Source organism: Sciurus carolinensis, chromosome 11 (genome assembly GCF_902686445.1).
Source record: "Sciurus carolinensis chromosome 11, mSciCar1.2, whole genome shotgun sequence".
In the NCBI taxonomy this organism is placed as follows: Eukaryota; Metazoa; Chordata; class Mammalia; order Rodentia; family Sciuridae; genus Sciurus; species Sciurus carolinensis.
This window is the reverse complement of record NC_062223.1, coordinates 100,555,978-100,582,789: the sequence shown is the minus strand read 5'-3', so window position 1 is coordinate 100,582,789 and position 26,812 is coordinate 100,555,978. Positions and strand designations below refer to the sequence as shown.

Here is a 26,812-nt window from a genome sequence, read left to right as displayed (position 1 = left end):
AATATTCCATTGTGTATCTATATCTCATTTTCTTTATCCATTCATCTGTTGAAGGGCACCTAGATTGCTTTCATACCTTGGCTAGTGTGAATTGAGTTTCCATAAACATTAATGTGGCTGTGAAAATGTAGTATTCTGATTTTAAGTCCTTTGGTTATAGACCCAAGAGTGGGATAACTGGATCTAATAGTGGTTCCATTCCAAGTTTTCTATGAAATCTCCATACTGCTTTCCATAATGGTTGCACCAATTTGCAGTCCCACCAGCAATGTAGGAGAGCACCTTTCTACCCACATCATCTCTAGTATTTACTGTTACTTATGCTCTTGAGAATTGCCATTCTGACTGGAATGAGATAGAATCTCAATTAAAGACATGTAAATTAAAACTACACTGAGATTCCATCTCAATGTGTTTGGAGGTTAGTTTATAACTTCCTTTTCTAATCATCAGTATGTTAAATGTTGAGTATTTCCTCATGAAAGTCAGAATAAATTCACCTCAGAATAAAATTCTTTCATTTTCCACAAAATATGCTGCTTCACTTTTCTGTATGGCTTTATGTAACAGCGACATGAATTGTTCAATTGACTTGGTCAAAGAAAGAATCTTGATGTCATCCTATTTGATGCAATATTTACCCTCCCATTGCCACTCATTACATTATTTTCACATCTCATTTTCCTTGTAACAATGTATAGGGAGGGAATTCCAGTCCTCTTTCCTAGAGGACTGAAATGACCTTCTGTTAGATGCTCCCTTTAGAGTTCTCCTGGACACACACATCTAGAGCAGTGCTCTGATTGTCTTCGATCCTCTGCACACTCTGCAGAGTAAGTCACAACCCTCTGTGGCAGTATGGCAAGCCCTCAGAGATTTATGTAGGGGCAATGTAGTCAGAAACATGTTTTATATACACCTTTCTGTAATAAAATACAGAGTTCTTACTGGGGCTGGAGCTGAATGAAAAAAGATATTAGGAAATAGAAAAAGTGGGCTGGCATTCCAAGTAGGCATTTTTTTTTCTGGTAGTTCAGGAGAAAGATAATTAGAGCTTAAATTAAGAAAATTTATACAAAATAGAGGATGTGTATACATTTTGCTAGTCTCAAATTTTATAAAAATGTATTTTTTTAACCATAGATTCCCAACATCTAGAACAATAACCAAGAGAGAATAGAGATTAATTGTTCTAGATATAAATCAATTACAGACATGCAAAACAAAAAATGCAAGGCATACTATGATTAATGTTGTAAAGATTCTAAGTACCAAGTTTAAAGTTAGATCTGAGTTGGCACTTCTGTTTCATCACTTACTAGCTGTGTGACCGGGGAACAACTTGACAGCTCTGAGCTTCACTATTTTTCCATCAATAAATTAGGTCACTAATATAACTGCTTTCATAAGGTTGATGTGAGAATGTTAAATGTGTTTAGTAGTCTCCCTGCCTTTTAAATGCTCAATGAATGTTTATGTCTGTTCACTTGTTATTAAATATACATATGTATACACACATACACATAAATATATGTACATGCCTGTACATTCTCACATCTATTCATGTTATCTCTACACACACATGAAACAGCAATACTTCCACATAGTGTGGTAATGCCATCAAGTCATAGGAATTGCTGTTCTTTTTACTCAGGTGGAACTAAATTTCTAAAAGCTCCAGGCCAAATAATAAATATTCTGCTCCAATTTGTCCCTAAAAGTAAATTTTGTGAAGAAAATGATCTTAGAAAGTATGTATGTTCTATACCTGCCCCTTTGTTTGTACTCTTTTGTATTTAACTGTTATCTTAATATTCAAAAGGCTTACATGTTCTCCTGAAATGGAGATGCTATTTTTAATATTATCCTGAGAGTAGTAGTGAAATTTAGAGTGTCTGTTGTCCTTTGTGCCTTGGAATGCCTTGTGCTAGGGAAGATCTCCAAAGACACAATGCTAAGGATTTAGAGCAATGAACTAGGTACACATAATTGAACAGTAAGAGTGAGAAAATTATTCAGTCTCTGATCCTGGTTTCTTCCCTTTGTTTCTCACAACTTGACAGAGGAAACAGCCTCCTCCATTTCTTAAAACAAGAGGAAACTGAGATAAAAAATACCTTGTGCCAAGCCAGGCAAGTACAGCCATGTTGCTAGGGGTCAATCTGTCACATGGACAGAGTTAGGTATAATTTAAATAATGAAAGTACCTGCTAATATGAACTTCAATAAGTGAAACATTTATAAATTTATAATTTATGTAATAGAATTATTTAAGTATATTCCACCACAGATCTCAAATTTGCTTCATTCTCAATAACTATAAAGCACAGAATTATGCATTTTAATTTCAAAAAATCTTTGTGGTCTGGAATAATCTATACTGCAATTTACCACAGAAGTATACATTCATAGTTACTATATCAATTATGACCCAAGTAACTTTTAAAAGAATCACCTAAACAATAACTTTTATATGAGTGATTTTATTTCTTTTTAAAAAGAATTGTTTTGTGAATGGGAGGTGAATTATAAACAGTGTATTTTGTAATAAAAACATGATAATCCTATTATTAGTGAACACATGTTCATGGCATTGTGACTCTCTCATTCAGATTAATATTCAAGTTACTTAATAAAGTCATTACAGACAAAGCCTCATAGAGTAATGAAATAAAGCTTTGGATATACTCTAGAGTTAGTGATTATTCAAATAATTTCATTAGATGTTAAAGACTAGTAAAATGTGGTTTTAAAGTCTAAGGTCAATTTTACTGTAGGAGAAAAAGTTATAAAAAAGCCAGAGAAGTAATTTTTGAGTTTTATATAAAAATGAAAGGTTAAATTAAAGGGCTTAAATACAAAGTCTACAAGTCATATAATCTCTCAAAGAGTTAAGGAGGTTATTTTAATCAACTGCTTCAAGGAAAACTAATGGAATATTCTGAATCTAAATCATCTAAATGCCCTGAAAAGCAATATGTTCAAATTTAGATATGAACTATCAATTTACTAAGGATTGCATATAAAGATATTTTTGAAGTAAGAGACAGCATGAGGAGATTTTATTCTTGATTCATTTTATGTTTGACTTGCTACCATGAATTATTTCTAAAAATCCTAACTTTGGAGAAATTGCTATGAGCTTTGGCTTTCTGAAGGATGTTTGAAAAGTGTGCAGTGTCACATTATCAATTCCAAATTCTCATCAGCATGGTAATAAGCTAATAGAATGACAAAGTTTTATATGGTGTATTCTTCCTTGTCACTGAAGAGAAATCACTACTCTAGGTGAGGAAATTATCCTCATGATGAACATAAGCTCCAGAAATAAAATCTATTTTGTCAAAAATAATCTTATTGATAGCCAGCAACAATCATTACTAGCAAGAACATTTTGCTGTGTTTATTTATGTCTTTCTTTCTGAACTTAAAAGTAGGTTCACAAACATAACTTCTCTATCTTATTAATTTTTACTATACCCTTGTGAGGTATATATTTATTAATACTAAACTAAAGCATTAACATTAACTAAGCTGAACCATGTTTATAAATATTCATTTAAGGAGAACTTAAAATGAGAGTCTCATGGGTAGACATTTAAAATGAGAGGTATAGGTTAGAAGGTGCTGAGTGGGTGCCTGGCAGCTGCTCATTAGTTGTTCAAATCAAAATTAGAAGAAAAATGTATCAGTGACTTAAGTGAATAATTTCATAATTACATTCTAGTTACAGTTAAAGAATAGGTTTGGCTTCATGTCAGGCTAATTAAACTTTCTACTGAACCCATGTAGGGATGTTGCCGAGATCACTATATGAAGTTTCAAATGAGAAATTTCTATGAGAATTTGTCAAGAAAAGATTTTCTACCTTTGAAGAAGTGGGAGGAAATTAGTCCTTTAATTAATTTCCTCCTTCCTTTACTTTAATCACTAGGAATTCCAGGGAAATATAAAACTTTCTGTCATACATTATCCTAACCTTTGATATGAAGTATATTTTTCCTAGTACTATAATTCTTGATTTACTTATCTATCTATCCATCTATCACCCTGCACAAAAGTCAACTCAAAGTGCATCAAACACATAGGAATTAGACAAGAAACTTCGCAAGTATTAGAAAACACAGGCTCAACACTCCAATGTGTTGGCACAAACGCTGACTTTCTAAAGACCCGTAAAACAAAAGAAGTAAAACAAAGAATCAACAGGTGCAATGACATCAAATGAAAAGGCTCTGTACAGCAAAGGAAACAAGAACCTGAAGAGAAAGCCTATAGAATGGGAGAAGATCTTTGCCAGCTACTCCTCCAACAAGGAATTATTATCCAGAATATATAAGGAACTCAAGAACTTATCATCAGAAAAAAAAAAAAATCAGCCCAATCAATAAATGGGCAAGAACTAAATAGACATTTCTCAAAAGAAGAAATACAAATGGTCAACAAAAATATGAAAAAATAGTCAACATCCCTAGGAATCCAAGAAATGCAAATCAAAATTACATTGAGATTTCATATTACTCCAGTTAGAACAGTAATCATCACCAATACAAATAGTAAATCCTGGCAAGGATGTGGGACCAAAGGTACACTCAAACATTGTTGGAGGGACTGCACAACAGTACAACCCCTCCGGAAAGCAGTATGGAGAATCCATGTAAAGACTAGGAATGGAATCACCATATCATCCAGTTATTCCACTCCTTGGTATTTATCCTAAAGAACTAAAATCAGCATACTATAGTGATGGAGGACACATCAATATTTATAGCAGTGCAATTTGAATTAGCCAACTTATGGAACCAGCCCGGGTGCCTATCAACAGATACATGCATAAAGAAAAAAAAAATATATATATATATATATGAATGAAGGAAATTATGACATTTGCTGGTAAATGAATGGAACAAGAGAACATCATGCTAAGTGAAATAACCCACACTCAATGTCAAGGGTTGAATGTTTTCACTCATATGTAAAAGCCAGACCAAAATAAGGAAAATAAAGCAGGGGGAATCCTAGGAAAATAGAAAAATAGAGGGGAGATCAGTGGAGTAGAGAAAGGAAATAGAGGGGAGGAAGTAGGAATGGAGAAAGGTTAGTAATGTGAAATGAAATTGACTAAATTATGCTATGTACATATATGAGTATACCACAGTAAATTACACACACACACACACACACACATACACACACACACACATATATCGCCAATTTAAAAAACTGTGAATAAATTGAAGGAAGACCAGTAAAGTAGAGGAAGGGAAAATGGGAAGGAAGGTGGGGAGGGAAAGAGAAAATACATGGGACTGAAGTTGAGCAAATTATATTCCATACATGATTATGTCAAAATGAACCCCAATATTATGTTTAACTAAATGTACTATTAAAAACAAAATTTTAACACTTAGAAAAATGTGGTTAAATATGTATTAATAATAATTATCTAAATTCATTAAATATTTTGGTTTCATAAGGCCAGTTATATAATAAATATTTAAATTGTTAGATAAATATTGAATGATGGATATAAAGGATTAAAGATTTCAGCTTTAAAATGTCAAAAGTATTGAGTATTTCTCCACAAAATTCCTTCAAGCATTAAGCTTTCTATCAAAAATAGTAAATCTATATCTATCTATAAGGTAGGACCTGAGAAAATTATGATATAAAGGAAAATTGCCATCAAGTTTCTAAATCTCAGTTCACCTTTGCATCTTCTTACTCTCTCTTGGAAGTCCCTTTTTGTTTTTCTCCCACTCTCCAAATTTCTCCAATTCCCAGAACACTCTATCAGTACAATTCCAACCCAGATATAAAAGAAAGGGAGTTCATCAAGTCCTCATTCATTCTCTCAACCACCCATATTTGTATTTTAAAAAGGAGCTAATCTTAAAGGACTTGATTTTTTAATATTACAAGTATAAACATGACTGAGTCTAGGTAGGGCAGTAAATCCAACAGAATCCCTATGAAAGCAACTGTTTGCTTCAATCAGGAACACCCAGGGGTTCTTCTGCATATCTAAGGTATCCCCTGAGTTAGGTGGAGTGGAAGTGCAGGGGCAGGTTCACAAGACCCAAACAATGGATGCACAGGTACTTCCGACCATGATCTAAATATATGTAAATATATTTAAGTATATGTAAATACTGTCCTAAAAGAAGTTGAGGACAGTTTTATACTGAATAAATAAGATATTGCTTTCCATGTCTGGTCACTGAACTATAACTCCTGGTGCCAGAGTGTTTGCTCCAGATGTGGGCCAGTCTTTGATGACTATCAATGTTCAAGACAGGAAGCCTAGGAAATCACTGTCAAATGGACATTTTGATCATTGAAGAAAATAGACTGCTGCTCTAAAGCATGCGGAAAATACTTGGCATAGTTGGTTTCTACTCAAGTAAAAACAAATGATATGTAAGCTACTGCTAATTGATACACTTGTATCAGATAATATAGACTAAAATGATACAAGCAATTAATATTTGTATGTCATGTTCTTTGTACTTTCTGTATCTGTCATGAAAGGGCTGCTCTGCTGAACATTGGAGTAATTAGAAAGGCTGTGTTTTGTGTAGTAGGTTACTAGGTGCATTCTGAAGAGTATTAGGATCTGAGATAAGCTACATCTTGTTTTATAAAATAAAAAGAATGTATTTCGGTTTCTATTTTGGTATTTTTTGAATTTGTAAATACACCTAACTGAAGTTCTTATTCACATCTACGTTAAAAGATAATATTTAGATTTTCCTAGGACCTAGCTCAGTAGTCTCTAAACCATAATCATTATCAACTCTTTAATTTTTTTTTTATTCTTCACACTTCTTTAACAATGTGTCTGGATTCTATATTAATTAGAAACGATATGTGAGTAAGAATATTCAGAATTACATTCTTCAGGGTGTAATTTTAACACCAAAACCATTTTATGATAATGTAACCAATACAATTACACATATTAATCCAAATATTACTGGTCTTTCCTCTCTATAATCTTCAAGAATTTAAATTCAAGTAGGATTACTTCCCATGGAATGATATAATAAAGTTTTTATCTGGCAGCCTATCTTCACTTTGGTGTAAGCCCTCCTCAAAAGTGAAATAATTTCAAGAGTTTTTAAGAAATTAATATATTTCGTTAATTAGGTATGAGATCTATATTAGAAAAATATTTATATTTAATATGTAAACATATATAGTAGAATGTTTATGTGTTTCTAAATGTTTATGTGTTAACATTCTAAATGTAGGTATATATATATATATATGTCTGTGTGCATAACACATAAATATATACATGTATTGCTGAACAATGCGGCAACCTGTAGAATGCATCAATAAGACAGTTTGCCATTATGGAACATCATGGATCACAGAGTGTACTTGCATAGACTAAGAAAACTATGATATCACAAGGTGATAGAAGATCCATCGTATACACAATTCATCATCAACTAAAGTGTTATGTGGTACATGAATATATATACTTATACATCTATAAGTATAAACATATATCCACACATAAACATATATGCTTCAGTCTGTGTGCATATATATATACATAAAACTATATATATTATCTTTACATATATCTAGACATAAATATACATATGCAAAACTTTATATGGAACTTTTTGTTTAATACACAAAGTAGCACACTAATTTTATAGTACCTATAATAAGAATCTGAAATAGTTGCATTTCAGAAGTATTTCTTTGGTCACCTAACTCTAAGCAGAATATTTAGAATGTTATCTTATGCTCAGAAGAGAATAGTGATTATAACAGAGTTGAATAATAAAAGCAGGTAAATATTTTGGCAAGTAGAGAAAGTCAGATTGCAAAAGAAATTTGAATTCTGAAACTTTATCTTCTTTAATGCATAGGCTTTAAACTTCCAGACTAATATATCAGGTTAATTTGAAAGAGAGCAAATATTTCAAGGAAATTCAAACTACCTCAGGAAGAAATGTACTGTTTGCATAATTTTAATCCTCACCATGGTCTTTACCACTGTTTTAAAATTTAGAGTGTTAAGCTTTAATTTAGCTAAAAATCAAAACTACAAATGCACACCCTATATGCATATATATGAAAAATCATATACATTACTCACAGGCAAACTGAAGTGTGGCTTCTCTACTCAGAATACTTCCAAAGGTGTTGGTTGCTAAACATTGATAATGACCGGAGTCCTTTGCTTCATTTGGATTATTTATGATGAAGGTGCCATCTATCAAACTGTATCGATAATCACTTTCCAAATCTATTTCTGTTCCATTTCGAAGCCATCTTAGGAAAAATTAGAAGACAACTATGTAAAAATTATCTAAGACATTATGATATTCCCTGGTAGTTTCAGTATCTCATTGATGAGAACATTTTCAGACTTATGAGAAATGATAAACACTGTTTATCTACCTGTAACTGGGAACTGGGTTGCTGCGAACTTCACAATTCAATGCTACCTTCTTCTCATCAGAATCAGTAGGAAAAATGATGTCATCTGGTTCTTGTACAAACACTGGTCCATAGTCCACACTTTCTATAAGGACCAAAAAAGATGTACGTTATAATTCCCCCAAATAGCAAGATACTTTGTTCTCCTTTCCATTTTATGTATATATATTCAAGATTATTGCTCTTTGTAATCAACAAATTTCCAAAAGAAAGTATAACTAACATAATAGGTAATGTATAACAACATTGTTTTTTGTAAATTGCAGAGACTAAAAAATAATTTTTATCAACCAGAAATTTATTTAAAAATAAAGATAATAGAATGAAACAGACAATATTACCCTATGTATATGTATGATTACATGAATGGTGTGAATCTACATCATGTACAACCATAGAAATGAAAGTTGTACCCCATATACGTACAATGAACCAAAAGTAGTCTGTAAAAATAAAAAAGATTTTAATAAAAAAATATACATGATATACATAATGCAAAAACAAATACCTCAAACATTTATAGGTATTTTCAACATATTTTTTTGTTTATAAAGCAGAGCTGAGAAAAGATTAAACATTTTGAAAAGGCTAAAAGTTTGTAAAACTCTTACTATCTTAAAAATAACAACAAAGAAAAATAAACTAATACTGTGTCACTAACTGAATGCTACAAATATGAACATGCTGGTCCACATGCATCCTTTGTATATTTCCTTCTCGTCATTCATTCAAGCACAATTTAGTGCTAATGATGCTAGAGTATAAGGAAAAATTGTAATGTATAAAGCCGCTCTCCCGCCCACCAGGAACAGCCATTTTGTCAGCCTCCCAACCACTTGTCCATATGCACTTCGCCTGCCTCTTCCGTTACAGGAATTTCCGGCTTCCCCATCACCTGTCAATCTGCGCTCTGCCCGCCTCTTATGTTACAGGAATTTCCGGCTAATGCTGCCGCCATTTCCCTGCTTCCCACGTTACGTCCTAACATACTATTGGTTCATCAGTCAGCTTGCAAGAATTCTCCTCTGCTATTGGTTCCTTCCAGCCTGTGAGATTCCAATATCTGGGAGAAAACATGCGCCATCTCTCTCTTTTGCCCCTTCTTTTCGCCCTGACCGGATGCATTAGCCGTCCTCATAAATAAAGTCTCTTGCGTGAGATCTCGTGTCTGTGGAGCATTTTTTCTGGGAGCTATTGGCGGGCCACAACTGCCCCTTACATCTGGTGCCAAAACCCGGGATGGGTCTTTCTGCTGACTAAGCAAGCGGAATCCCATCCAATAGCCTCAGCGCCCGCGGACAGAGGCTCACCTTCCATTTACCTGGACGCCCAGTTTTCTGCATGCAACACCGGACTCCAAATTGGTGAGTTCCCCTTAGGCAGGTCCCCTGACCACTTAAACACATCTTGGCTGATCTGAGAAGCGGCCGTTGAATATCCGGGGCTCTCAGGACTGCCGAGGTGTGGGGGTGCCTCCAACCATGACTTTCAAAGTTACGGTTGGTCCCTATAGTTGGTCCTAATTGCTGGGTGGATTCCTGATTTTATGGTGCTGAGATTCTTTCTCAGGGTTTGAGGCTCATTTTATATTTTTTTGTCTTGCTCGAAATCCTGGCCAGGTCCTCAAACTCTCTCGGCTAATGCCCAGTAGACACTGGTACTGTGTGACGACCAGACCATTGTTCTACCTTCTCATTGCCTAGCACGTGGTCGTGGGACACCATTGATCACTAACTAGGTGGGTCTCAGTCTTCGCCATGGGATCTAGGACTTCCACCCCAGCAAACTCGCCCCTGAGATGTTTATTAAACAATCTCAAACACCTTCACCTGTTCCCTGAATTAGAGCTAAACTGTCCTTTAGATAGTAAGTCAGAATGGTCTATTTATGACACCCTAAATTCTAGCTTTATTCTAGGTATAATTATATGCCTAATTATACTAGTTATAATTAAGTACATATGTGGGCGACCTGGTGAATGGAAAGAGACTTTTACCCTTCGTGTTTTTCCTTTCTTTCAGGCTAAACCTAATCTCTGCTCTCCTCAAAAACCTGAAAACGTTCTCTTGGCTTCTCCTCCCCCTTTTAATCCTTCTTTCTCTTCTGAGTTTGATCCAGCTGATGAATCATCTCCTTACAGGCCTCCTACTGCAGAAGCCCCTGTTCAATCTGTTTCTCTTTCCACTCCTCCACTCAGTACACCAAGTCTTCCCACCATGCGGTCTCGTGCACATGTCCTAGCTCCTTTATGGGAGGTGGCTGGCGCAGAGGGAGTAATCAGAGTCCATGTCCCCTTTTCACTGTCCGATCTGTCTCAAATGGAGAAGTGGCTAGGTTCCTTCACCTCCAACCCTGCAACCTTCATTAAGGAATTTCAGTACCTTACCCAGTCTTATAACCTTACCTGGCATGACATTTACATGATCGTGTCCAACACCCTAACCCCTAAGGAGCGCAGGAGAGTCTGGGAACAGGTGCACAATTGTGCAGATGAGATTCATCAATCAACCCCAACCCACCCCATTGGGACTGAAGCGGTACCATATAGGAAGCCCCTATGGAACTATAATGCTGAGGCTGGGTGTCTACAGTGGGATAGGTTTCAAACCTGCATCTTGCAGATCTACGAAAGGCTACTATTAAACCCATTAACTATGATAAACTTCAGGAAGTAATACAGAACAGAGATGAAAACCCATCAGCATTTCTAAGCCGCCTTACAGAGGCCAGTTCAGGTACACTAACCAGGATCCCGAAACCCTGGAGGGACAGCAGCTACTTATGACTTATTACTTTTCCCAAAGTTACCCAACATAAAGGTTAAATTGAGGCAGTTGGATAGGGGGCCCCTTACCCACAGCTACAGGTTCTAGCAGTGGCATTCAAGGTTTATAACGGAAGGGAAGAAAAAAACCAAAAATTAAAATACCAAATGCTGGTCAAAGCCTTTCAGTCAGCTAGACCTGCCCAACTGTCCACTGCTAGGGGCGCCCAAGCTCCCAGAAGACCTCCAAGCTCATGCCTCAAGTGCGGGCAAGAGGGCCACTGGGCACGAGCCTGCCCCAACCCCTGGCAGCCCCCAAGTCCTTGTCCAAGATGCCACCAACCGGGACACTGGGTAATGAATTGCCCTGGTGCTCAGAGAAGTACCAGGTCATCCTTGGCCCCTCCTTCTGGCGACTTGCTGGGATTGGGAATGGATGAATGAAGGGGCCCGGGATTTCTGCACTGGATGACCATCACTACTCAGGAGCCCCAGGTGACCCTTACAGTGGCAGGCAGGCAGATCCCTTTCCTTATAGACACTGGAGCCACCTTCTCAGTGCTGCGGGAGTCTTGGGGACCCACTTCCCCAGCCAAATCCTCTATTGTCGGGGTAGAGGGAAAACCAGATAACTCCTTACAAACCCCTCCAATAAGCTGCCATATAGGACAAATTGGTTTTACTCATTCCTTTTTAATAATTCCTTCATGTCCCATTCCCCTTCTGAGAAGGGACAGCCTAACCAAATTGGGTGCCTCTATTTCCTTCTCACCCACCATGTGCCTTAGCCAAGACTCCTCTGCTATTCCTCTCCTTATGACTCTACAGGAATATACAACTCAAATAGAATTCTCATATCCTCTTCCTCCCTCCCTGGTTGACCCCAAGGTCTGGGACACTCATACATCCTCTGTAGCTAAATGCTCACCTGTATTCATTCATCTAAAGGACCCAACATCCTACCCAGCCCAGGCGCAATATCCACTTCCCCGAGGAGCCTTATAGGACTTCAACCAATCATCCAGGATTTAAGGCAGAAAGGTTTCCTGCACCCTGCCAACTCACCTTATAACACTCCATCCTGGCTGTCAGGAAACCTAATGGATCTTACCATCTAGTGCAAGACCTCCACATCATTAACTCAGCAGTGGTCCCCATCTTTCCCATTGTATCCAATCCTTACACCCTGCTATCTTCTATCCCTTCTTCCACCACATACTTTTCAGTGCGAGATTTGAAGGATGCATTTTTTACTGTCCCACTTCACCCTGATTCACAGGATCTCTTTGCTTTTACTTGGACTGACCCTTTCACTCAAGTTTCTTCTCAGCTGACCTGGACAGTTCTCCCACAGGGTTTCCGAGACAGCCCCCATCTCTTTGGCCAAACGTTATCTCAGGATCTTGCCTCTCTCACATTCGTTTCCTCCTTTCTCTTACAGTATGTTGATGATCTTCTTCTATGTAGTCCCTCTCTTGAGGACTCCCAAAGGGACACAATTAAGCTTTTAAACTTTCTGGCTGACGGGGGTTACAGGGTTTCTCCAGCAAAAGTGCAACTTTCCCAGCCTCAGGTTGTTTACGTAGGTGTCAGCCTCTCACCTGGACTTAAGGCCATCACTGTAGAGAGAAAAGCATTAATACAGGACATGCCCACTTCATCCACCAAAGAAGAAATCCTTTCCTTTTTGGGATTAGCAGGATATTTATGATCCTGGGTCCCCAATTTTTCCATCCTGGCAGCTCCCCTATATGAGGCTTCAAAGGGTACTCCCACTGAACCTCTCAACACAGTGAAAGCCCCTTTCCAGATCTTAAGGAAAGCCCTTCTTCAAGCCCCAGCCCTACACCTCCCTGACTTAACCAAACTATTCTACCTGTTTGTCTCTGAGAAAAGTGGGTTTGCCCTGGGGGTCTTAGGACACATGTTTGGTCCCACTTTTGGACCAATAGCATACCTGTCAAAGAGGTTAGACCCCACTATAAGGGGCTGGGCGCCATGTCTTAGAGTATTAGCAGCAGCATTTGTCTTAATTCAGGAATCAAAGAAACTCTCTTTTGGGGCTCCCACTGAAGTGCTCTCACCTCATCATCTGTCTAAGCTTCTTACTTATAAAGGTCTGCAAACGCTACCACCCTGTCAGGTGTTAGCCTTACAAATTGCTCTTATTGAGGACTCTTCCATTTCCTTTAAAACATGCTCTCCTTTAAATCCAGCCACCCTCTTATCCCTACCTTCCAACATACATGCTTCTGCAACCCATAGCTGCCTTGATACCCTGGAGGAGTTACTTTCCTGCCCCTCTAACATACAGGAAGGAGCTCTATGCAACCCTATTTTCATGTGGTTCACTGACGGAAGCTCTTTTCTCCATAAAGGGATTCGACGAGCTGAATATGCCATTGTCTCTCTTAAAAAGGTAATAGAGTCAGGACCACTACCCAACAACACCACCAATCAACAGGCAGAACTAATTGCCCTTACCCACACATTCACCCTCTCAAAGGGACAATCCCTCGCAGTCTACACCGACTCCAAATATGCTTTTCACATTATCCTCTCTCATGCTGCTATCTGGAAAGAGAGAGGCCTTCTTATTACAAAAGGAAACTCCATCACCAACTCTAGTTACATTCTACAGCTCCTTGAGACTGTTTGCCTCCCAGCAACTATAGGAATTGTACATTGCAGAGCCCATCAAACACATCAATCATTCATCTCTTCAGGTAATAACAAGGCAGATGAGGAGGCTAAAAGGGCTGCCCTCTCATCCATGCCAGCCCCTATTATGGGTCTCCATGATCCTTTGCCTCCACCACCCCTCAACAGGGAAATACTTTCCTATCTCCATCGTCTGTTTCACCCCAAACTTTCTTCACTCTTACAATTTGCTAAAACTCATCTGCAACTGTCCTCCTCTGATATCTCATTTCTGAAGGAACTCTCTTCCTCATGTGAAGTCTGCCTGTGAACAAATCCTACAGCTGTCAGGCCCCCCATTTTTCCAACTCACCAAGCCTGTGGCACCATTCCAGGGGTAGACTGGCAACTTGATTTCACTCACATGCCCACAGTAAGAAAATCTAAATACCTATTGGTTATGATAGACACCTTCTTGGGATGGATTGAAGCCATCCCCACCTCCAACAAAAGGGCAATAACTGTCTCTACCTTCATCCTTCATGAAATCATTCCTTGCTTTGGAGTACCTACTTCCTTCCAGTCAGATAATGGACCTGAATTCATTTCCCAAGTCACCCAACAACTTGCCAAGGTTCTCGGGGTCCCTTGGCATGTCCACATTCCCTTTCACCCAAAGTCATCAGGCAAAGTAGAAAGAGCAAACCGAACTCTTAAAAATGTTTTAACCGAGTTTTCTTTAGAACTTCACCTCCTGCCCCTTGCTCTTCTGCATCTTCGCTCACTCCCAAAGAAACCAACTAATATTTCCCCTTTTGAGTTAATGTACGGTTGTCCCATCCTGCCCCCTGGGATAGTGCCCCTTCTTTCCCTTCTTCCTTCTCAAATATCCATTCCTTTCCTAAATCACATTCAAGCATTTCTATGGGGTTATGCTGACTCCACCCTACCTAAACCTTTATCTGGCCTCCTTACCCAACCTCTTAAAATTGGAGACCAAGTTATTATTTCTCCTCCTTAGGAAACTATAATCCCTCTATCTCCCAAGTGGCAGGGAACCCATACAGTGATCTTGGCCATGCCAACAGCTGTCAAGGTACAAAATCTACCAGGATGGCTGCACATTTTTCGGGTTAAGCTCTATTTTTGGTTCACTAACCCCTCTCCAGCTCCTAATCCACAGGCTTATTCCAACTGATACTCAGTCACTCCTGTGGGACCCCTTTATCTCAGACTGAAGATCATAAAACCCTCCACCCTTTCTCCCATTCCAGAAATTGGGAGCCAGATGACTGAAACACCAGACAACCACACCCAGCCATGAGGACTGGATTCCTGTTTGTAATTTTCCTAACCACTGAATTTTTTTTTCCAATAGAATGCCAGCTGAAAAGGGGAGCCCCCTTTTACTTCCATGTCAACTAATCAGCTTGTATTACAGAAAATATCAGGATCTCACAAAAGTCGGAGCCTGGCTACAGGTGTGCCCACAGAGGAACTATCAAATCCCCAACTCTCCCTGCCACAATGATATCTCTCCCTTGAATCGGCTGTACATCCACACTCAGCAGGAAGTAATTACAGAAGACTGACCTTCATCCATGTACCCAAAAAAATATATTTTTATAAAAAAGGAAATGGGGGAATGTAATGTATAAAGCTGCCCGCCTCTCCCGTTACAGGAATTTCCGGCTTACGCTGTCGCCATTTTCCTGCTTCCCATGTTACGTCCTAACATGTTATTGGTTCATCAGTCAGCCTGCAAGAATTCTCCTCCGCGATTGGTTCCTTCCAGCCCGCGAGATTCCAATATCTAGGAGAAGCCATACGCCATCTTTCTCTTTTGCCCCTTCTTTTCGTCCTGAGTGGACATGCTGATCGTCCGCATAAATAAAGTCTCTTGCGTGAGATCTCGTGCCTATGGAGCATTTTTTTTCTGGGAGCTATCGGTGAGCCACAACTGCCCCTTACATCTCAGGAGCACACAGTGGTGGCTACTGCCGCGACTGCTCAAGTTGAGCTGCATTACTGCCCCTAACAAAAATAATGTAATGCAAATAAATATATTTTCAAGGAATGAGACATGTCCTCAAAAAAGGTCATATAAATGGATTAATATGTCAAAACTTTAATCATTAATTGTTCAATCAATAGATTCATGTACTCAGTAAGGAGGTCAGAGGAGAAAAGGTATAAGGAAGAAAGGGGAAGAGTGGAAAGAGCGCTTAAGTGTATTTCCTCTTATGTTCCAGGTATGAGATTTTAGTTATTTCATAGTCAAAAAAATCCTATGGTAAAGATAATTTGAAAGTAATAAAAATTTCATAGAAAAAGTAAGGATAAAAATGGACCTCAAATGACAGCCTGGACTTGAGTTTTATAATTCTTCTGGAAAAGTGATAGGCAAACACGGTGTTGAGAATGGGAGTAGGGCATCTCAAGTTTGCAGCTCTGTGGAAGTCTAGGGCTTCGTGTGCATTCAGAATTCATTCTGAATTGCGAATTTGGGAAAAGTAAAACCTTTTTCTCTTTTTGGTATGAAGAATTGAACCTAAGGTGCTTAACCACTGAGCAATATCCCCAGTCCTTTTTTTTTTTTTTTTTTTTTTTTTTTTTTGAGGCAGGGTCTTGCTAAGTTGCTTAGGGTTTTTTTCCAAGTTGCTGAGGCCAACTTTGAAATTGGGATCCTTCTGCCTCAACCTCCCAAGATGCTGGGATTTCAGGCATGCACCACCTTGCCTTGCAAAAAATAAAATTTTTGCTTTATCTTTATAAATTATGAATTTGATAACAAGGTAGCTTCAGATCAAGATTTCTCAATCTCAGCACAACTGAGTTTAGGGTGAATTCCTTGGTAATAGAGGCTGTGCTATAGAGTTCATGATGTATACCAGAATTCCTAGTCTCTACATACTAGATTCTAGAACCACCGTACTCAAATATGCAAAACTGAAAATGTCTCCAAACAGTGTTAAATTTCTCCTGGGGTCAAAATCACCCTCCTTGGAAATACTGCCTTAGATAACTGAGTTCCAGACATATTCCAAAATCTGTACTTTGGGTTTACATGCTCAGAGATAACATGAAAATATTAGGAAAGAAATATAAGAAGGAATGTTCTAGGCAAATTGGCTTTAAAACAATTAGTAGAAAAGATGTAAACCCCATTTTTAAAAGTAGAGGCTCAGAGTAAACTGATTTGCTTTCTTTAAACATACTATGTATCCTATTGTTGAGGCAATGAAAAAATAGTACACCTAATATTCTAAACACATAAAAAAGGGAATAAGTTATTTGATAAATAAGTAGAGAAAATTAATGTTACAATTTTGTATTTGCTCTTGCATGATAACAAATTTATAAAAATTTAGGAAAATACATTAAATCTTTTCTAACAAAGAGCACAATCTAGTTGTGAAAAAAATTTTTCTGGTCCTACAAATTAAAATTATAACTTACATGTTGCATAAATTAACATGTTATAAGTATATACTAAATCTTTGAATAATAAAACTCTTGAGTTTTAGAATAAGATGCACTTTGATTCAAACTCTAGTACTATCATTTTCTAACCTTGTATCACTTTTTTGCTTATCTGTTATGCTTTTATTAATTATGGTTAATAATACCTATCTTACCTATTATTGTGGATACAAATATAAAAATTTATAAATTCCTTCTATATCACAAGCACTCAATAAATTATAATTAATAATATAATTTACTTGAGGTATTACTACTATATGCCAGGTATTATGCTGCATACTGTAATGCAACATATTATTAACTCAACAACCATTGTCAAGGTCAAGAATTATGGTTCCTACTTCACAAATAAAACTAAGATTGAAAACAATTAACTAAATGTATATGGCAAACAAATTGCAACCTGGAAAACAGATCTAGGACTGTTAAACTCTTGATACCACTACCACTACAATTACTGACACTATTTGTACTTCTCCTTTTTGTTTATGAGTACTGTGATTCTTGTTTTGTTTTGTTTTGTTTGTTTGGGTACTTGGGATTGAACTCAGGGGCACTGAAACACTGAGCCACATCTGCAGCCCTATTTTGTATTTTATTTAGAGACAGAGCCTCACTAAGTTTCTTAGCACCTAGTTTTTGCTGAGGCTGACTTTGAACCTGAATATCCTCCTCCTACCTCAACATCCCCAGCCTCTGGGATTACAGGTGTGTGCCACCTCGCCTAGTTTGTTTTGTGTTTTTGTGTGATTTACTCTTACTATAAATTCACCTGATTAAGAGTGTGATTCCGTATCTGCTGTCTGACTATGGACAACTTTTTAACTCCAACCAGTTGCTTTTTCACTTTTGCCTCACCTCAGGACAAGCTGATAAGCGGAGAACCTCCTCCCATGACTCTGAGGGACAAGTTCTCACCATACAAACCCCAGTCCACATAGAAACCCAGCTGTACCTGTTACCAGTCACAATGAAAACCATGCCCACTCATTCCTCTTCCTTTGAGACTTTTTCAAATCAGCAAATCCTGGTCTCCTTATAACATGAAGAACAATTTTTTTGTCCCCCTAGTGAAACACATGTGGCATCATCAGCTTCTGTATTTGGATCTTAGAGGTAATGGTCTCACCCTTCAAAGGGAAAGCACACAGCTAATGAGGGTTCAAACATCTAGTTAGAGGAAGATAGGTCTTCAGATAAAACTGGCAGGAAACCTATAAGAAAGGCAACTGATATACATGAAAGTAGAATCCCATTCTGACATAATTATACAAGCATGGAATGTATCTTGTTCTCATTCAGATCCAACTACCTCTCCTAAACTTTACATCAGAAAAACAGGATATGCTGTAGGATCATCTAAATGTTGGGTAAGATAACCTGACTGTAGAAGTTAGCCAGCAATCAGAGAATAGCATCAACTGGAGATACTTAAACAACACTTATAAATAAAAAAATCACAATCTGTATCCATGTATTTGGAGGCAATCATATAAAAATCACATAAACTGAACATGTTTTTACTATATCTCATTTTCTCTTTTATCCCAAAGCCTTAGTAACAATCCCATCCACTCTAGTCTAGTATCCTAACAAGCCCAGAAGAACAATATAGAATCGAGGAAACAGTTCTGTACATTCATCTAGTAGTTCTCAAGTTCACTTAATAATATTTTATGCTCTCCCTTTCTTCTATTAGAAGGCATTAATATTCTAACATACTTCCATGTAAAGTAAAATGTTTTGAAAATCAATAAAAGGATAAAGGAAAATATTTTATCAATAATAGTATCTAATTATATAAAAACTATCAAGAACCAGTATATAATAGAATTCCTAAAGAAATCAAGAATTTTTCTTGTGTTTTAATGAAAACTCATGAATGCAACCACTACAAATGTGAAACGATTGAAAAGATTGCAGTATGTTGTGCTGGTTACTCAAAGGTCATGAACTGCATTGGTGTTGAGTTATGTGATTTTCCAAGTAGTCACTGAATCTTGGTAAGGCTCTAAACAAAGTTAAATATAATCTTGTTATAATTTAGTTTTTGCATGGACATTCATTATATTTAAAAATACCTTGCATAGAACATAATACCAGTTGGATTCTTTTTTCAAATAATTTAAAGAAGAAATTTTTCACTCATGAGAATGTTTGGCACCACATTCAAAAATCCTGTGAGTGGGTATTGTTCACTTAACTTTCTTGGTGTCCCCTCTCTAAATTCATGTAACACCTCTTAATCATTGAGACAACCAGACTATTCCCACAAATTTCAGAAACATTTCTGAGGAGATGGTGTCACACCTTGAGCAAATCACTCAACTACAGCAAAGAACCAAAAATAATTTTAGCTACCTAAGTTTATCTGGGTGCAGGCAGTAATCTCCTACAAGAGATTCCTGAACAGAAAGATGAAGCTCCTGTGAATTTCAACTGCAGAGGCCCATGTGCCTTTCTTCAAATGGTGCTTCCTGGAGTACTAGTTTATTGCTTTGTCAGAGACAATACATCCTTTGTAGAGTGTTGTGCTAGGATCAAGTTAGTATCTGGCTCTGACTCCTTCTGAAATCTCTTCCACTTATTAATAGGCTTCCTGGATACTAACTCCCTTCCTGCAGAAACATTTTAAATATCAACTATTCTGAGACTCCTATAGCTAGGTTGTCTAGGAAAACCTTGCTTCTTGGAGTGGGATGATATTGTTTTTAATTGTTTTCCTAGATCATTACCTGACATTAACTTATCTCTCTGGATTCTAAAACTGCCATATCAGACTTAAATTCTCTTAATAACCTATCTCTGTGCTCATTTTTCACAAATATTATGCCTGATGCCAGGACCCAACCAATTCTGTCTGCCAGTTAGCTTTTATTTGGAGGCAATCATATAAAATCCTATGGTCCTGCCTACCTTATTCACGTAATGTGTCCTAAGCATATTAGTAATATAATCTGGGGAAATATCAGCCTATCATGTCTGATATAAGAATCACTTCTAACAATACTTAGAAGAACCAATGTACACACTTTCTGCTTTGACCAAATAAACCCATATGGAGAGTCTTCAATAGTACACAAGGGAGACAGATTATCTTCTTTTTATCCCAGTTGTTTCAGCTTTCTTTCGTGCAATCATATCTTTTTCAAAGTGTGATAGCTTCCTACTGACACAGTTTTTACTTCTCTATTGCCATGGAAGTGAGTGTTATTATTATTATTTTAAGTCGGATGTTCAGAGGTCTCTCAGGCAATTACTGGTGAGAGGATTCCATGGCTTAATAGAGATTTTCTGTTAACTTGGATAAAAATTTTAGACCTTTTAATGAGTATAACTCTATGTTTTTATTACAGTCATTCATGCTTTGCTACAAGCATATTGTAGACAGTTTCCTAAACACAAGGCATTGTGTTCCTGCTGGTCACTGTGTCTTTGAACATATTATTGGTTCTATCTGGAATGTACTTCTACATTCAATGTATTTTAGATCCAGTATCACTTTCTCAGTGTAGTTTCTCCCGATCATACAACACAGGTTATATTTGATGCCCTCCTCTATACTCTCACAGAATCATGTGCATACCTCTGGCATGATAACTACAATAGATTTCAATGTGCTTTTTGTGTCTGTGCCCATTTCTAAAACTGAATACATGAGACTACAAGTACATGAAATGGTGTGTACTCAGGAAGATGAAAGCAAGCTGAAATGGCTTCCTGACTAGGAATTAAGTCAAGTTGTTCCTGGGCTTAGTTACTGAATCTCAGTATTCTGAAGTGGGGCAGGTGCTTCAGAAATGCCATTAAATTTATTCTTATCTAGAAGTACCAGGGACCAGGTGGCAGTGACCACAAATCAGTTAAACATAAGAGGTAAGCACAGAGGACAAAGGGAGAAATAAAACAAGTTAAAAATGTGTCCACCCCATAGATATATGAAAAATAAACCATAATCCCAATATAGATAAGAAATTCTAGTGTTGCAAATCAAGCTCAATAAGAACAAAAAATTATAGGAATGACAATTAACTCCAGATAAAATATAATTTAAAACCTCACCTTATTCAAGACAGGAAAATAAATATGATTAGGACACGCAAAAGACATATATAAAGGAGTGGATTACAATAAAAGGGGTAGAAATGAAGAATAAGTAAATATAAAGAAGAATTGGGAACAATGTTTGAAAAAGAAATATAGCTGAATAAAGTTTCTCCCTGAGATGCAACTTAGAAATTTAAAGTGTATTAAAAGTTGTATTAAAACTTCCGAAGTTTTATTAAAGAAATTTAAAGATAGTTAAAGGATATGGAGAGGAAAATTTTATATATCTGATATGCAAAATTATATACATTACAGATCTCCAACCTGCTAGAAATAATTAGTAAAGGGAAAAAATGAAATATTTAGTGCAGAAGGAATGTTTGAAGGAAAGAGTAGAATTGTGCTCATTTGAAGAGAAACATGTTATCTTTCCTTCCAGATTACTTCACTAGTACTGGGAAGATAAAGAGAAGTCCACTTTTAGAAACTACATAGTAAATATGCAAAACATCAAGAATTAGACAAGAAATAACTTGCATTAGAGAATCCATTTGCAAAGGAATGACAATTAGATTTATAACAAACTTCTTACTTGGTAAAAGAATATAACTATTCAGGGAAAATAACTGTCAGCTTCAAATTTTACACTCTGTTAGATATCTATCACTTAAGAGTAAAGGCAATATAAAGGTATATTCAAACATACAAAGACTATACCGCAGTCTTGTTCTTGGTTTTAAAAGATATGCTTCATCAAGAAAAAAAAGTGAAAAAAGAAAGAAGGAAAGATGACTATAGATACTAAAAAGTGAAAATATAAATATTAAATATTTCTTTAACAGCTTTTGTTAATAAAAGGTAAAATTAATATAAGCAAAAGCAATAAGATGTAAAGCATGCAAATATGGCATGTTGGAAAAATAAAGTCATAAGCTTTATACTTGGGAAATTTCCTAGTTAAGTACACAAATGATAATCACCAAAAAAAAAAAATTGATAATAATATCTAAAAGAATAGGCATGCCAGGCAGTGGCAAGCACCCGTAATTCCAGTAGCTTGGGAGATTGAGGCAGGAGGATCCCAAGTACAAAACCAGTCTCAGCATTTTTATGAGACCCTAAGCAACTTAGTGAGACCCTGTCTCTAAATAAATTATAAAAAAGGACTGGGGATGGTGCTCAGGGGTTAAGCACCCTTGGGTTCAATCCCTGGTACCAAAAAAAAAAAAAAAAAAAAAAAATTCATATGATAAATCAAATCCAAAACAGCAGAGAGAAAATCAAATGTGAAACTGGATCTAACCAACAGGAGGCATGGGAAAATGAAAAATGTCCTAAAGAAAGAAAAAAATGTGGAGACACTGGCTAATGATAAACAAATGTTTCCTGTTTTTGTTTTCATTTTTTTGCTTCTCAGTTTTTGTTTCTTCCATAACCACATAGCTACCTACTTTTACAAGTAATTTTCTCTAATGCAGCATCCACCATATAATACAGGACAAGACCATATGGGTAATAGCTAACAGAAATATCAGGCAACAGAAACGGAATCATGGGACTTTAGATACCAGATTTAACAGATCCAGACTATAGTCAACTATGTTTACTGTGTTACTGTTTCCTAGGAGAATAAAACTGATGATATCTAGGAATAAATCTAAAAAAACATGTCAAATAATAAACTTTATTATTAAAGAACTTAAAATATGTTTGAAAACATGATAGAGATTGTTTTACAAAACAGTAGTTTATCTTAGTCAATAAACAGTAATCTGAAAATAGAAAAAATGATATTGCCATTAATATTATATGCAAAAACTACTTTAAGTTATTCAAATACCTAAACAAAAAAATCCAAGTTTCAAGTAAGAAACAAATTAAACATCAAAGTAAGAAAAGGTTTGAATTTAAGATACAAAAAGCAGAGACTACAAAGGAAAATATTGCTATTTCTGATTATGTTGAAATTAAAAGTTCTGTTCAACAAAAGACACGATTGGCATGGTAAAAAGTCAAGGTAAAAGCTTAGAGAAGATAGTTATAATGAATTTTACTAATTATATAAATGTTCTAATAGAAAAAACATTCAACATATATGAATAAGCAACAAATAGAAGAAACAGAATGTTTGATATGTACATAATATAATTTTAAACTTACTAGACAAGGAAATGCAAAATAAAACCAAAAAACAACATATCACATTCAGTTTTGGCAAAAAAATATTGTATGTTGGTAACAACATAAAGAAATGGGAACACTTACAGAATCACTTAAAGCAATATAATATTAAAAAGTTGCAATTGTATCTATAGTTTAATATAAAAAATAGCACTTCTAAAATGCACATAGCATAGTTGTCAACAAGAAATGCAAAAGAACAGTCATTTGATGCTCCAACAACAGAAAATTAGAAACAACCTAAATACTCATCAAAAAGAAATAAATTTATTTTAGTATAGTCATACAGTGATGAGACATGTAGGATATAAAATGAACTTAGAACTAAAAATATCAAGATAAAGGTCAGTGATATAATATTGATCCCGAAAAGGTAGATCATGAATGACAAACTCAGTAAAATTTATGTTAAAGGTTAGTACATAAATTTTATAGACAAATTAGAATAGTAACAATATCATTCCATTCAGGCGAGTAGCAAAATTCATATAATGGTTCCTATAAGACTAAAAGGGGAGACATAATCTGAATAAGGAATTCAGAAACTTTCAATTAAATTTTGTGCAAAAATATACTAAAGCAAATTAGATAAAACATTAAATTTAATAAAGCCAATATAGTCATGACATTTTCACAAAATTTCCTTTATGTCTTAAATATTTCAGAATTTTGAATAGAATGAATAAATCATAATACATTTAATATAAACTATTAAGTAAAATAGGTAAGTTGGATTTTTCTTCTGCTTAAAGCATTTCCTTCTTTCTCTCAGCATCTGTTAATGTAATAAATAAAACAAAAAAGTGGGTTTTGTTAAAAATATTAAGGAGAACAAAGAAGAGTATATAAACAAATCTTGACTAAATATAGAGATTGATTACCTAGAAAAATGTACCAAGCTGTGGGGATGACTACAAGATGACACAGAAAATGAAAATAGATGAAATGGATTAAACTTTGGAAATATTACATTGTGAGGAGAATTCTCTATAGAAAATGTAGAGGTATGAGACAACTCTATCTTTGTGGGTTTGTCTCTGTGTCTTCTATTCTGTATCATTGGTTTACAGGTAGCCTGTTCAATAGATGGTGCTGGGAAAACTGGAAATCCACATGTAGCAAAATGAAATTAAAACTCTATCTCTCACCCTGAACAAAAATCAACTCAAACTGGATTAAAGACTTAGGCATTAGAACAGAGACCCTGCACTTAATAGAAAAAAATTGGGACCAAATCTCCACCATATCAGCGTAGGTACTGACATCCTTAACCAGATTTCTAAAGCACAAAAAACAGTAAAATCAAGAACCAATAAATGGGATGGAGTCAAACTAAAAAGTTTCTTCTCAGCAAAGGGAACAATCAATAACATGAAGAGAGATCCTTCAGAATGAGAGAAAATCTTTACCACACACAACTTATATATAGCACTAATCTCCAGGATACATAAAGAACTCGAAAAAAACACACACAAAAAACAAAGAACATAATCAATAAACGGGCTAAGGAACTGAACAGACATTTCAAAGAAGAAATACAATCAACAGACATATGAAAAAATGTTCATCATCTCTAGTAATTAAAGATATGCAAGTCAAAACTAAGATTTCATCTCATTCCAATCAAAATGGTAATTATCAAGAATACAAGCAACAATAAGTGTTGGCAAGGATGTGGGGGAAAAGGTACACTCATGCATTGCTTTTGGGACTGCAAATTGGTGCAATGACTATGGAAAGCAGTATGGAGATTCCTCAGAAAACCTGGAATGGGACCAGCATTTGATCCAGCTATCCTACTACTTGATTGATATCCAAAGGACTTAAAATCAGCATACTACAGTGATGCAGGTCACATCACGGTTTATAGCAGCTCAATTCACAATAGGTAAACTATGGAACCAACTCAGATGCCCTTCAACAGATGAATGGATAAAGAAAATGTGGTACATATACACATGGAATATTACTCAGCCTTAAAGAAGAATGAAATTATGGCATTTGCAGGTAAATGGATGAAGCTAGAGAATATCATGCTAAGTGAAATAAGTCAAACCCCAAAATCCAAGGCTGAATGTTTTCTCTGATAAGCAGATGCTGATCCATAATGGGGGGTGGGGTGGGGCATGAAGGGACTTTGAATTGTGCAGAGGGGAGTACGGGGAGGATGTGAGGATGGGAAGGATGATGGAAAGAGATGGACATTATTATCCTACATACACGTATTATTACACTACCCATGTGATTCTGCACCATGTTCAGTCAGGGGAAGGAGAAGTTGTATTCCATTTGTGTGTAATATGACTAGATGCATTCTACTGACATGTATAACTAATTAGAACAAATTTTAAAAATTTAAAAATTAAAAAATAAAATAAAATAAAATGTAGTGGTATTGTAAGAATAACAGAAGGGATACCCAGAAAACAAAAAGAATGTTATATGTTTATTATCTATCTCCACAGGTCAAGAAAACAGGTATGGTTTAAGTAGGTCCTATGAATATGCGTCTTTGCTGAAGTGGGACCATAGTCTCACAACAAGATTGGAATACTTCACTGCTCCAATTGTGAACTCCCTCATGTGATTATTGGCAGGGTTCAGTTCCTGAGGTTTGTGGGACTGAGTGCCTCAATTACTCATGGACTGTTGGCCAGAGGCTATTCTCAGTGGACACTTCTCTCAACATTGGCTGACGTCCATTAGCAAGAGCAAGCCAGAGACAAAGGAAGGTAAACAAGACAGAAGCTAGGATCTTTTTCAGGCCCATGTTGAAAGTCATATCCCATACTTCTGTCTGAATCTCTTTTCCAGAAGCAAGCTAATAGGACAGCTCTAAGAGCCAGAAGGTATTGAATTATAAATGTCAGGAGAAAGGCACCATGAGCCATTGTAGGTACCACTACCTACTACTGCTGTCATCATATTTGTTTCAGAATATTTTTAAGAAATTGAATATCACTAAGGTGTGGTTATGCCTTTCCTTCTCACATGTTTCCTTTGACCTCAGAGATAAGCACTAGAGTCTACTTGTGGTTTCAAGTTCATGCTTTAAAATAACCATATACATGTATCCACATATTATTCTTTGTTTCACATAAATGGCATCATATTATATTTATTATTTGTAATTACCTTTTTATATTTACCATTATATTTTGAGGCATATGCATTTTGTATCATAAAGATATAAACCATTCACTTCAGAGTTGTAGGTTTCCATTGAGGGAA

At 36.2% G+C, this 26,812-nt stretch overlaps 1 protein-coding gene across 1 annotated transcript in view; it reads right to left on the bottom strand.

Moving 5' to 3' along the window:
* The window catches only part of Cntn5 (contactin 5), a 1,239,665-nt gene that overhangs the window by 493,845 nt on the left and 719,008 nt on the right, over positions 1–26,812 (bottom strand). Inside the window, exons 6-7 of the mRNA XM_047518061.1 lie at positions 8,425–8,548; positions 8,120–8,295 (exon numbers count right to left, since the gene is read on the bottom strand). Of these exons, the coding sequence (XP_047374017.1) occupies positions 8,120–8,295; positions 8,425–8,548 (300 nt within the window). The remainder of the gene's footprint in view (positions 1–8,119; positions 8,296–8,424; positions 8,549–26,812) is intronic.